This window comes from Asterias rubens, chromosome 6, assembly GCF_902459465.1.
Source record: "Asterias rubens chromosome 6, eAstRub1.3, whole genome shotgun sequence".
NCBI classification, from domain to species: domain Eukaryota; kingdom Metazoa; phylum Echinodermata; class Asteroidea; order Forcipulatida; family Asteriidae; genus Asterias; species Asterias rubens.
In genome coordinates this window covers 7313807-7326932 of record NC_047067.1, presented here as the reverse complement: position 1 = coordinate 7326932, position 13126 = coordinate 7313807, and the positions used below count along the sequence as shown (strand labels likewise).

General features: G+C 41.8%; 1 protein-coding gene across 1 annotated transcript in view; it reads right to left on the bottom strand.

Annotated features, from left to right (window-relative positions):
* Nucleotides 1-321: 321 nt before the first annotated feature.
* Nucleotides 322-13126, bottom strand: part of LOC117291248 (AT-rich interactive domain-containing protein 2-like) — a 38215-nt gene continuing 25410 nt past the window's right edge. The window contains exons 12-18 of the mRNA XM_033772868.1: nt 12951-13050; nt 12442-12576; nt 7491-11819; nt 6140-6278; nt 4886-5062; nt 3566-3657; nt 322-3079 (exon numbers count right to left, since the gene is read on the bottom strand). Of these exons, the coding sequence (XP_033628759.1) occupies nt 2932-3079; nt 3566-3657; nt 4886-5062; nt 6140-6278; nt 7491-11819; nt 12442-12576; nt 12951-13050 (5120 nt within the window). The 3' untranslated portion in view covers nt 322-2931. The remainder of the gene's footprint in view (nt 3080-3565; nt 3658-4885; nt 5063-6139; nt 6279-7490; nt 11820-12441; nt 12577-12950; nt 13051-13126) is intronic.

Below are 13126 nucleotides of genomic sequence, written 5' to 3'. Positions count from 1 at the left end.
TTAAAGGCAGTGAACACTATTGGTAATTACTCAAAATAATTTTAAGCATAAAACCTTTCTCGGTGACGAGTAATGGGGAGAGGTTGATAATATAAAACATTGTGAGAATTGGCTCCCTCTGAAGTGCCAGTTTTCGAGAAAGAAGTAATTTTCCATGAATTTGATTTCGAGACCTCAGATTTAGAACTTGAGGTCTCGAAATCAACCATCTAAGCGCACACAACTTCGTGTGGCATGGGTGTTTTTTTTCTTTCATTATTATCTCGCAAGTTCGAAGACCGATTGAGCTCAAATTTTCACAGGTTTGTTATTTCATGCATATGTTGAGATACACCAACTGTGGAGGCTAGTCTTTGACAATTACCAATAGTTTCCACTGCCTTTAAAGGCAACCAAATTGTTAGTTTTGCATGCTTAATTATCTAGGTGTCCCCTGTGAACCTTTTTCACTTGAGTTACATTATTTTGAAATGGGGAACTCTGACGCCGCGGTGAACTGAACATTTTGCCAATGAACTCTCTCAATCTATCCTGAAGAGAGAGAACGCTTTCTTGTTCCTCAGCGACATGATTCATAAAATAAGGTATTCCAATCTTATAGTACAATGTATTAACATGGGTGTACAAAAAGACAACTTATTTACAACCTTTTGAAAAAATTTTCATTTCACAAAATTTCTATAATATTTGCTATAATAGCGCAGGAGACCATCAAGGACGCCCTTCCCTATCATTTGGTCCAGATAAAAGGCCACGTAACGATGGGCATAGTGCTTAATAAAATATTCAAAATGGTTGACATACAGGGATGACACAACATTGGTTTCATGGATGGAGCACACATACTCAACCGGTTTAGTTACAACAAACTAACTATTGGGCCCCTCCAATATGACGCCAAACTGTTAACACAGTGCCTCAATGAGGCAATATAGGGGGCAGATCATTGGACGACAGCTGCTCTTGGTTTGAACAAACGTGCGCATGACCTCAGCATACCAGCAGCATTGCCCAAAATGCAAGGGGCCAATAGACCGCCTTGCAGTGGCCACCATCTTTGACGCAACTGATGGTAACCTGGCATGTGTATGCGCAGTGCTCAACTTTCAGCCCAAGATAGGTCTTCAATAACCTCATCGGTGAGGGGACTGTTTTGAGATTGTGACGTCATATGCAAGGGGTCTTAGACTGTCTATTGAAAGATTGTGGACCTGCATAATGGAGAAAATTAGACAATAACAATTAGGTTTTTGGAAACCCCCTTATCTTCCCTCCCCCTAAGAAGCGGGTCGGCCACTTTACGGTCATTGTTTTACCCACGCTTACTCTTTTAACCCAAGGTAAACTTCTCATGGAGGGCCAGAATGTACCAGTGTTATTGACGTCTGTGGCCTGATAAAACCCCAACCCAGGTAGAGTCCCTTTCCTTACTGGCAAGCCGACAAGAAACCTCTGCAAAAAGGACATCAATTTTGGAATGAGGGTTTCTGGCACTAATGAACATTTCCCTTATTTTGGTCACAGAGCTAGTTGGAGCTCTAGCTGGTGTGTGGGCAGGAGATTCTGTCCCCCACATGGCGACCTGTGTACAAATTTCTGGTAGCGCCCTATTTTCAATCAACCGCCACCAGCCCAAGAATCTCCTGGGGAAAGATTCCCTCGAGGGCACCAGCAGGCCCATTACCAAAGCCCAACTGCGGAGTTGTAATACTCAAATTGGGAAATTCACCCATGGCACAAAACAAGTCAATCACCTGACACAAGGATTTTGCATAGGGGTTTTAACACCAAAGCCAAAATCATAGTTGCTTTAGTTGACGCATCCTATGTTTTTTTACAACAAAGTATATTTGTTTGCAGTCTCTTTCCCTAAATCTGAACTATAGCCTAAATTTAAATGAAACAAAAAAAGGAAAATTTACAAAAAAGATTTATTTTTTTTACATTTTGAGAGGTGCAATTCTGAAAGGAGTGCATTGAGATCGAGAAATAAATAAATACTCATTTAAAAAACAAAAACAAAATCTGACTCAAGAGTTACTTAATTCCATGCCAATTCGACTACTATCAGCCTCTTATTTCTACAATTTTTTCCATGGATATTGCATGTTGAAGACACCGCACAAAACAATTAAACCTTAATTGGTGCCTTGTCCATTTGGTGCAGTAGTTGCCAACGATTGCTTTCACACAACAAAAGCTCTGCAAACTAGCACACTCCGTTTGTTTGTGGTGTAGTTGTATCGCGCAAACCCTCTTTAGGTGTCAAAGTACACTAAAACTAGATTCAAAATTCCCCCCACTACAACTGAGATGCTTAGCTATGGATTTGAGACCATCGAACGGCAGTTCAAAGGCACCTTTTATGAACTATAGTCTATGTGTCCTATTCTACGATTCACAAACTGCATTCCAACAAGACAGTCTAAAAGTAACTCAAAACAAAAAAAGTAATGCATATCCAACGATTGAAAAACAAAACAAAAAGAAGAAACACTGCTGGTCCTGGATATCAATTCTGCCGCTATTTAGCGGAATGAAGTTAGTTGACCACTGATGAGAGGTTACAATTTGAAATCGTTCACATAGTATGCCCGATCTGGTCTAGGTCCAAGATCAACCCAGCATCTCAACACTCAAGTCAAGAATCAAGATGTATTGTTTTATCATCGACTCGGAGCGTGAACATTCTGCAAGTAGCTTGAGCATTCTGGAGCAGCAACAGGTAGACAGATATGGGGGCATCTGAGGTCAAAGGTCATATGAAGACACAGGTTTCTTTTTGTGAAGCAGTCAGCCAGACTCTTTCTTGCTGCACACACACACACACACACCTAGTCGTGAAAGTTCACGGTAGACAAATGAGTCAGCTTCGCAGGCTCTTCAAAGGGGGCAGGGGAGAGGGGAGGCTCGTTGGCGGTGACCTTGGGGTCAAGAGTCAGAGGAATCATCCGAGAGGTCATCGTATTCCAGGTGTCTCTCGTCGTTGAGTTCACCGACACACTTGGCTAATGTTGAAGAGGCTTCCGCATTGCTGATGGCTAACTTGGCAAGGTGGACCTCATGCCGACGAAGCAAACTACAGGACAGGAGAAAGAGACAAATTATAAAAAGCTTGAGAAAATTATGCTAGGTAAAGAAAACACTCCAAAATAAGTTGCACAGTTGCTAATAAAGCATCCCCTTTTACTAAAGTTGTTGTATTTCTTATTCTAATCCAGATCCTTTTTAAATGGCCGTTAAAAACTCAAAATCTTATGACACTTTCTTCTTCCTAAAAGTGGGGTCTCCTCTTAAAATGTCTCATTGTGTTCTGAAAATCTCAGGATTTCTTTAAACATTTTAAGAAAAGGAAGGGATATGTTAGGGGGATTCTGTACAAAACAAAAATAGTGTGCTCAATTTTTGGGACAATTTTTTGGGGGGGAACACCCTCTGCCACATATAGTGGCGTCTCCAAAAAAAATTTTTTCCCACAACGCTTTGACAAGAATGTCTTGAAGTCAGGACATTGAAGAAAGCAATAAGTATAACATTCTATACAAATTGAGTTTTATCAACATACCTCCTGGCATCAGCAGAATATGTGGCCATGTTTTTCAGCACAAGGGCTGCCGTAATGTGAATGCTCTTGGTCACTGGCCCTTCAGACTCACCCTGCAATTGTCAGAAGCCACGATAGAAAAATTAATGGAATTTCACTAAATAGTTAAAATCTTATACTCTTATTTGTAAAAAACATTAGAGACACTTACTAGTTAACTATATACACGTTACTTATTTATCATTATTGTTACTATACATTTAAGGATTATTATTACTTTTATCTTTGTAATCAATTAAATTTATTTGTTGATAATAACCAATAGAAATAATAAAAAAATTAATTAGAAAGCACTAAAAATATTCACTAAACTCAATATTTAAATACTTAAGAAAACCATAACATTTAAGACCTTTACAGTGAAGCCTAAACCAAAGTTTGTTATCCTTTTATAAAAGACAATTATACAAGAATGGCCTGTCAAACGTATGAATACTGTAAGTATGGAAAGTTAATGAAACTGTGAAAGGACCCATAAAGAAGAAAAGTTTGTAGAGATATGGGTCTCTATCATTTGCATAGAGTCGAGAATGTTTTTTAAGGTTTTGAGGAAGACACCTGTAAAAAATACCCTAAAAGGACTGAGACCAAGAAGGCTCAATGCTCAAGCTGTTAACAATGAAAGCAGTTACTAATTACAAAACAATCACAACAAATGAACAGTAGACAAGAACGAGAAATTACAGGTCAGCAATGAATACAAAATCGAACATCTACAATATGATTTTTAGAGGCTTTAAGTTGAAATTTAAACAAATTCAAAATCAAGACAAGAATTAACCTTCAACAAAAGAGCATCTCTACTGAGCAAAGCTGCCAAAATTTGTACTTTGCAATCAAGGAGATTTTGTACAAACAATCAGGGAGATAATTTAGAATTACATTCAATATAATAATAGGGAAATGTTTCCACAATCAGGGAATAGTAAGAATTACATTCAACATAAAAGGAAAATGTTTCCACCATCACGGAAATATTAAGAATTACATTCAACATAATAAGAAAAAAGTTTTCATAATCAGGGAGGTTGAAAATTTGTTCCATCAGAACAAGGACAGATTTATTGATATAGACCCCTTGCCTGTGTAGTCACGCGCTCAAAAACCGTCCTCACTATGGCCAAAAAGCAGCATCACTGCACTGTGGTCAAAGGAGGCAAATGATTGGGCGATAGCTGTTATTTGTACGTCAGTGTAGTGTTTCACGTTATGCAAGGGATCTATTCAAAAAACTTTCTGCAGAATCAAGGAGAGTTGGCAGCTCTTGCCTGAGGTACATACCAAGAGGTCTTTGAGCGAAGGTGTGTGGAGACTCCTGCGAATGGCATGGTAGGCAGTGTGCGCATTGTACAGAATAGGGGTTGGGAGTGTCCCTGACGCACTGGTTGATGATGGTGTTGAAGTCCCTTGGCGTCTCTCAGCCGCTGCCCGCAGCGCCTGCTCTGTACAGTGTTTGTCCTGTAGTGGAAGAATCACGGAAAGTAGCATTAAAAACCGCCTCTCAATGCAGTATGGGTGAAAGGTAGGGAAAAGAACCCTTCAGCCAACTTGATTCCCAAAACATCAGATTTGAAAAGTCGTTGGGAAGTGGCCTACACAATCTAAATACAGAGTAACAAAATTGTAAAATACCACCATGCGAATTAAGATAAAGAGGGACTGTCCTCCTTATTACAGTAGGCCTGAAGCCACACGTGGAATAATGAACTCTAAACCAGTTATTGCCCAGGCGCAAACTAAGCAGTCACGTCCCAAAAGGGGGGCCGTCATTACTAAACTATTGTGATGAGAAGGACAGGGCGAGCATGCAGTAACTGGGCTCCTGGATCACAATGACAGTCCCCCTTTTAAACATTAATCTACAAAGTTAATAACAATGAAGAGGGGGCACAAACTGATAGCAAAGTTAAGGAACAGAAAAAATATCTATTGCAATAAATAATCCCGACCGGTCGAGATACTAATCTAATATAATCTAATCTAATCATTTATTGTTTGAAGTGCAGCATATACAACTATCTCAGCACACTGTAAATAGTGACAATAACATTAATGTTAAAAAGTTCAACAAGAAGAGTAAAAACTTATAGTAAACAACGAATGTAAGGTTGTTGTTAGGAGTGGTTCGCTTAAAGGCAGTGGACACTATTGGTAATTACTCAAAATAATTATCAGCATAAAACCTCACTTGGTAATGAGTAATGGGGAGAGGTTGATAGTATAAAACATTGTGAGAAACCACTCACTCTGAAGAGACGTAGTTTTCGAGAAATTATTTATTATCCACGAATTTGATTTCGAGACCTCAAGTTAAGAACTTGAGGTCTCTAAATGCACACAGCTTCGTGTGACAAGGGTGTTTTTTCTTTCATTATTATCTCGCAACTTCGACGACCAATTGAGCTCAAATTTTCACAGGTTTGTTATTTCATGCATATGTTAAGATACACCAAGTGAGAAGACTGGTCTTTGACAATTACCAATAGTGGCCAGTGTCTTTAAAAGGACTTTGTTGGGACGGTGAAAGGATCTTACCAGTATATGGCTTACACAGGACCATCTCTGCCTCTGAATGTTATCACAATTCTCCCATTCACACAGACCTCTGTAGGTAGGGATCATCACGTGAGCTGTACTTGTGTGTACATGAAGCGATTTCCTTGTTTTGAAACTCCTGGAAATATAAATCAGTGGACGGTTAAATTATGAGCACGACAACAAATTTATCAATTACCGGTAACTGAACATGATGGACAATATTTGATACCAAACAAAAGTACATTGGCTGATTCACATACAAATGAATAAAATAGTATGAAATGCAAGCCTAGAATTCAAAATCAATATAAAGATGTAAAGACTCCTATCAGGAATACACAGCATTATGGAATTGGGACTAATTAGAGGTCAATGGGAACAAACAGGGGTCAATGGGAACAAACGGGGGTCAATGGGAACAATCAGGAGTTAATGGAAAATTTAGCATCACTTAACAAATTTGGACTTCATGGAACTGTGTGGGGGAAATAGCAACATTCTTGGTATAATGGGAAAGACAGGGAATCGATAGGAACATAAGGGAATCAATAGGAACAATCAAGACAATTGGATGCAAATGACAACATTTCAGAATCAATATGAATAGTTAAAAATTGGGAATCACTGGAAACAACAAGGAGACAATGGACAAAATTGGGAGTCAATAAGAACCGAGAGTTAAAGAAGTGTTACAAAAAATTAGGCATGATATTTGACCCTTGTAAACAAAAAAGGGAAAAGTACAAGGATCAACCCATATCTAAGATGGTAGGTCTTGTGTATCACATAACAAAGGTAACATCATGGTTGCACACATACAAACTACAACAATGTCCTTTTACAATGTGTACACTGATGACATCAAAGTACACATTTTACATGAGTTATAAAGCAAACAATGACAATTCAAGCAATCAGACAGAGTAAGTGCTCAAAAGGGGAGAGTTGACTAAAATACAAAGTGGGATAAAAATATCTGCAAAAATATTTATTGGATTATAAAATAACTGGCAAATACCAGTCTAGGCCATATGCAAATGTAGTAATTGGCTCTACAGGTAGTGTATGAGCGAAGTAGACTCGAAAAATATATATCTGTTTGGGCTGGATAAAGAAAATTGTTACTTAATTTGAACCGGCAACCGCCAGATTAACAAGGAGGAGTTCTACCAACTGAGCTATCAAGCTATATGTTGGCGTTTTTTTCAGGGGTGTCGGTCAAAAGCCATACAGCCTGTAACTGCCCAAGCTTAGGATACAACCTGGGAAGCACCAGCAGAGAAGAGGGGTGCCACTTTCAATTTTAAAATTTATCAAATATTAAACCAAAAGGGAAACTTGTACATACCTTCTGCATCCACTCCAGTCACAAATACAGATGTCTGCCTCAGATTGTTGCTGGTGTTCTTGTTGTTGCTGCTGCTGCTGTTGCTGATGATGGTGGTGGTGATGTTTGGACTTATCACTCGACGACGACGACGATTTACGGTGATGGGAACTGCTTGATGAGGAAGATGACCGCCTCCGTTTTTTACTCGAGCTCGAATCCGAACTATGTCTTGAATGCTTTCCTGAACTGTGCTTCGAGTCCGACGAGGACTTCTTGGATTTTGAGCTTGAACTCTTTTCCGACTTGGTTTCAGATGGTTTATGTTTTACTTGGACCTTCTCTTGGGAAACTGGCAGTGAATTGCCCGTTTGACTTTGTGACGTTTGGTCAGAGTTTTGGGAGTTCATTTCAACACCAGCAGTTTGACCGTCATTGTGTACGGATTCATTCGACTGTGAGTTTAGGCCGCTTGTGGGTTGCACTGTACTTTCTAATGGAGACTTTGGTTTTTGAGAACACATGGTGCCTTCCATGAGAACCTCATGAGGTAAGTTATTGGCTAGACTCCCCTTATCTGAAATGACTGGAAGTTGGGGATTACTATTATTACTTAAATTATTTGCAGTGGTTGGCACGTTTAAGTTTGACTCTCTGGCAATGATAGTCCCCGAGACATCGTACATAAATCCTGTCCTTTCATTTAGAACGATCCCACTATCGGACTCAGAGTCTCTGTCTCGCTTTGAATCGCTTTGGTCCATTGGTTCCTCCTTGTTGATTTCATTATTAACAGCTGCTTCTTGACTCTCCTCACATTCCTCGGACAACTTGGCGTCATCCTTTGCAAAAACTCTAACAGACTCACCATCGATCCCATGTTTATCTCTGGAGTGTAATAATGAGTCTACGTCGCTTTCGCTGTTGTTTTTTAACTTCTCTGGAATGTCACCGTTCATGACGTTGTTTGAACACTGCTTATCCACAGACTCTGCCCCATGGTTCAAGTTACAAGTTCTGTCCGTGAGTCCCACGTCATCAATTTCTCTCTGAATTTTGAGGTCCCTGTCAAGCTCCATGCCAGAGTTTTCCAAGAGGAGCTCTGCCCGATGGATCACCACATCCTTTTGTTTCTTATCGAGTTCATCTCCACTCCCATATCCATTCAGGAGTGGTAGTTTCAAAGATGCCTCGTCCAGTTTGGATTTAAGTTTTTGAATCTCATATGATTGTGTGATATCATTTGTAGCCGACCCATTGCAAGTGGGCTTCGGTGTACAATCATTTACATCAGTTACCCCTATCCTGTTTGTTAATTTCTGCGTTGTGAGTTCTAACGATCCTTTGTTATTGCAAGTGTTTGAGTTATCTTGAGCATGATCTGCATTATCCTTGTCCAGCGATGAATTCTCAACCATTTGGATGCTCTCCTCTTTTTCCTGCTCATCTGAAATGTCTTTAATATGTTTCGACTTTGAGCAAAGGTTTGGTGGACTGCGGGTGCCTGATTTAGATTTAGATTTTTTCTTTTTAGAAGATTTTTTAGATTTGTGTGATTTTGATTTCGACTTTTTCTCGGACTTGTGCAGCGGTGATAACGTGCCGGATTTGCTAGTTGAGCTTGGACTCGATGAAGAACTACAACTCAAAGCTGGACTTGCAGTAGGGCTCGGAGATGCAGACAAGGGTGGAATGAAATGCATTGCCGTCTGTTGATTGGTAGACTGCCCTAATTGGGTATAAGTTGGATTCACTGCAAAGGCTTGAGGCATGATCGGCTGCCCTATTGCTCCTTGTATATTGACAAGTCCCTGTACTGAGTTGTCATAGCTTGGCATAACACCCCCACTGGGGTTCTGTGGAACGACCCACTGCACGGCGTTCTGCATGTTGGGATTGCTGACTTGGGTTTGGGGTAAATGATTGGCGCTAGGCGGTTGCACTGCCGAGCCTGATTGTAGGAGTTGTTTAATTAAAGGAGAGTCAATGTGTGGCTGGTTTTGGTGTTGGGCATGATTGACGGTAACAGTGTTGCCTGATTGGTTGGACTGGGAAGTTGTATACTGTGGACAGAGTTTGACGGCAGATTGTACAGCAGGATACGTTGCTGATGTCCCTACGTTCACAGTAAAGGTAGCTTGTTGCTGTTGCTGCTGCTGAGCATTGGCAATTGTTGAGACTGCATATGATTGCTGCGGCAGGGTTCCTTGGACACTGGTTAAAATGTACTGAGGCTGCTGTTGCTGCTGCTGCTGAACAGGCTGCTGTTGTGAAACAAAATGACACTGCTGCTGAACTGCATGCTGCTGTTGCTGTACCGTATGTTGTTGCTGTTGGACAACATGTTGCTGTTGCACAGCATACTGCTGTTGCTGTTGCACAACACGCTGCTGTTGCACAACATTCTGCTGCTGCACAACATGCTGCTGTTGCACAACCTGCTGCTGTTGCTGCCCAGTCAACTTGGGTTGAATTGGAATATAGGTCGCTGTACTTCCTGTTGGTGGCTGCACCCCTCCTTGCGCTGCCTGACCAGGATTACCGGGTGCGACTTGCCCAAGAACATTAGGAACATTTCGCTGGATATTCTGCACAACGGCGTACGCAGAATACACTTGACTTCCATTTTTGGTTGGGCCAGCGCAATTACTCACAATAAACTGCTGTTGCTGAGTTTGAGCAGGCTGCGAGATGATCTGTGACACTCCCTGGCCATCGGGTTGCTTAATGTGGAAGTTGCTTAGTGTGGTCTGCACAGGAAGAGAGTTTTGATGGACAAGCTGAATTCCCTGAGTACCCGACAGCACTCCTTGCTGGACAAGATGAATGTTGGGTTGGCACCCCTTGAAACCATTTGTGGCGACGATTCCCGTTGCGCCAGTGTTCAACGTCGCCCCCTGTGCATTGGGTTGGGATCCTTGCGGTTGGACCCACTGCTTGACCTGACCTGCTGGCATTTGCACCTGGATTCCCTGTGTATTATTACCCTGTTGCTGATGCCTTTGGGGAGCAATCTGAATTCCTTGGGCACTGAGCTGTATCCCTGAAGGGTTAATATGCATCCCTTTAGCACTCTGCAGCTGCTGCTGTGCGATATACAGCTGTTGCTGTGGAATGTTCAAAGCCTGTTGACCTGGACTCATGTCCACTGAGTTATTCACCACAGCAGGTTGATGTGCCTGCGGTAAGGCTTGTTGATTTGCATTGTAAACTACAGGATGATTTGTCTGTGCAGAAGCCAGGTCGCTATTCTCAGGAGTCTTAGTTTGCAATAAGGGAATGGAGTTTGTGGTAAAGTTCTCAGATTCCTGTTGGGGAAATGTGGTGGGCACTTGGTTTGTATCCAACGGCAGCTGGGCATGGATGTTGGGTATCTTCTCAATCTTGACTTCTCCTTCTTGGAGTACCTCTGTGGCAACAGTTACTGCTGGACTGGGTATCTTGGAGGCGGTTGAGATGGTTGTCTCAGAGTTAAGGACACTGGAGGTAGGTACACTCGACTTGCTGCCGCTACCGGCTGGACTGCGGGGCCGGTAAGGTGGAGGTGCTCTACATGGCGAGGAAGGGCTTCGACCGGGACTTTTACTTGGGTCATTATTTGCAATGGTCTGGCTGTGCTGGGGAAGAGGATTCTGCAGGAAAGCGTTTGGGACACCAGCTTGGTTGACTAGGCTTCCTTGAGGAGACAACATATCAGAGTCATCAGCTGAGCTTGCTTTGTCTGGCACTCCTTGTACCATATTTGGTGGACAGTTTGTAGGTACAGGTTTTGCATTTGGGACTTGCTGTTGTTGCATCCCTTTTGGGAAACTCATCGGAGAGATTAATACTTGCTGCTGCTGCTGCTGTTGCATTTGTTGCTGGTTGACTTGGAAGCCTGGAGCTACTCCAACATCAACCTGATTGCTAGACTGTGGTTGAGTAGTTCCCTGTGAGGCTCCAGGGCTCTGCTGTCGGTGTCCCAATATCAATTGCTGCAGCTGGGTGGAGCTTCCTGCGTTAGTCCCGGAACCACCAGGCATCATTCCAGGGCGATACATCGGGAGCATCGGACTACTCCCGGGGCTTGCCACTCCTTGGTTTAACAGCCATTGTTGAGAGGTCCCCGCCGTTGAGCTGCCACTAGGCGAGGGGGATAGCCTCTGGGCCATCCTTTGCATGATGCTAGAGGCGAGGTTGGACTGGGGTCCTCCTAGCTGAGGTTGGTAATTTGGGGATGCTTGGAGGCTTTGGCGGTACATCTGCCAGTTGAAAGGGAGCGGTAGGATGCGTTTGCGCATACCTGTGATGAACAACTGGGGTCCGGTCTCCGTTTCAGCACGTTGAAATCCAGCTGCTTGAAACACCATTCTGAAATGACAAAAAGGTATACAGTATGAAGTCACAGAAGCAAAAATGACATTTGGTCCTTAGAAAACTGTACCAAAAAATTGTTGAGCACAAGGGCTGACCTACACATTCGTATGCTGTTGGGTTTAACAAACTTTTCAGGCTTTTTCATCAAAGAAATCAGTGGGCAAAACAAAATCGGAAATCAGACTAAGGTAGGAAGAATATTATGCCAACAGAAGCTGTACCACATATCGGAATCATGCAAGCACTGCAGTCAACGACAACTCTCCTGTGGCCCTAAGATAAAGAAAACATAACCCGTGGGTACAGGAGTTTTCATTGTATTAAAATTAGCAAAGTAATACTACCCATTTAAAATATAGACATGCCAGAATAAGCACATGCCAGTTCCAAGTTGGCATCAATTTAAAAAGTGCAATGTTACTTTAGAAAAATTTAGCACGAGAAAGACATTCAGTAAAAAACACAACTCTCTTTTTGAAAAAGCATTTAATAAAACTGGAATGGATCAAAAACAACGATAAAACGTAATGTTTGAACATTTGATCTGCAATCATGCAATTGCTTCCACATAAAACAAACACAGCACAAATGGATTTAAATTTATAAAAGCACTTACTTGATGCAGGTTGCAAAGTTTGTTGAGGTAACTATGTTTACTCTGGAAGCTTTACTGCAGGCTGACAGGTAGTCACTGTACAGGTCTAGCCTTGAGACTGAGCCCTCACTGTCTGCCTCATAAAACGAGTGCAACCTGATGGGGGAAAAAAAGACAAAATATGTGATTAACAACACATTTACAGAAATCTGACTGAGCTGGACAGCTCTTCAGGTTTTGTCAAATGATGGTGAATCAAAAGAAAGTTACTATTATGCAATCCCTTGAGTGGTCAAACAATGTGTGCAACTAGCAGTTGTTTATTTCAAAGGAATTTGGAAGCAAAAGAATTTCCATTCCCTGAGAAAGTAGATATTTTAATAAGACAAAGTTTTGAAAGGCCCTGTTGCGTCAGGGCTCGACTTTGGTGAGAAAGATCACAAGAATGCAGGGATTTCAAGCCCTGGGCATCCTTCAAAGGATCTAGACAGGGCAGCTGAAAGGGTCAATGGGTCGGGAGGGGTACTTACCACTGACATGTGAACTTCTCATTTTCAGTATCTCTGTTGATTTGAGGGTTTTGAACGGCAGCGGGGGCAGGTGAGGGTGTCGTTGGCGGTTGTACTGGTCCTAAACAAAATTGCAAACATGTTGATGACAATTTTCTCAAATAGGTTTGAAGTTTTTTTATGGATTTTTTTTCTAA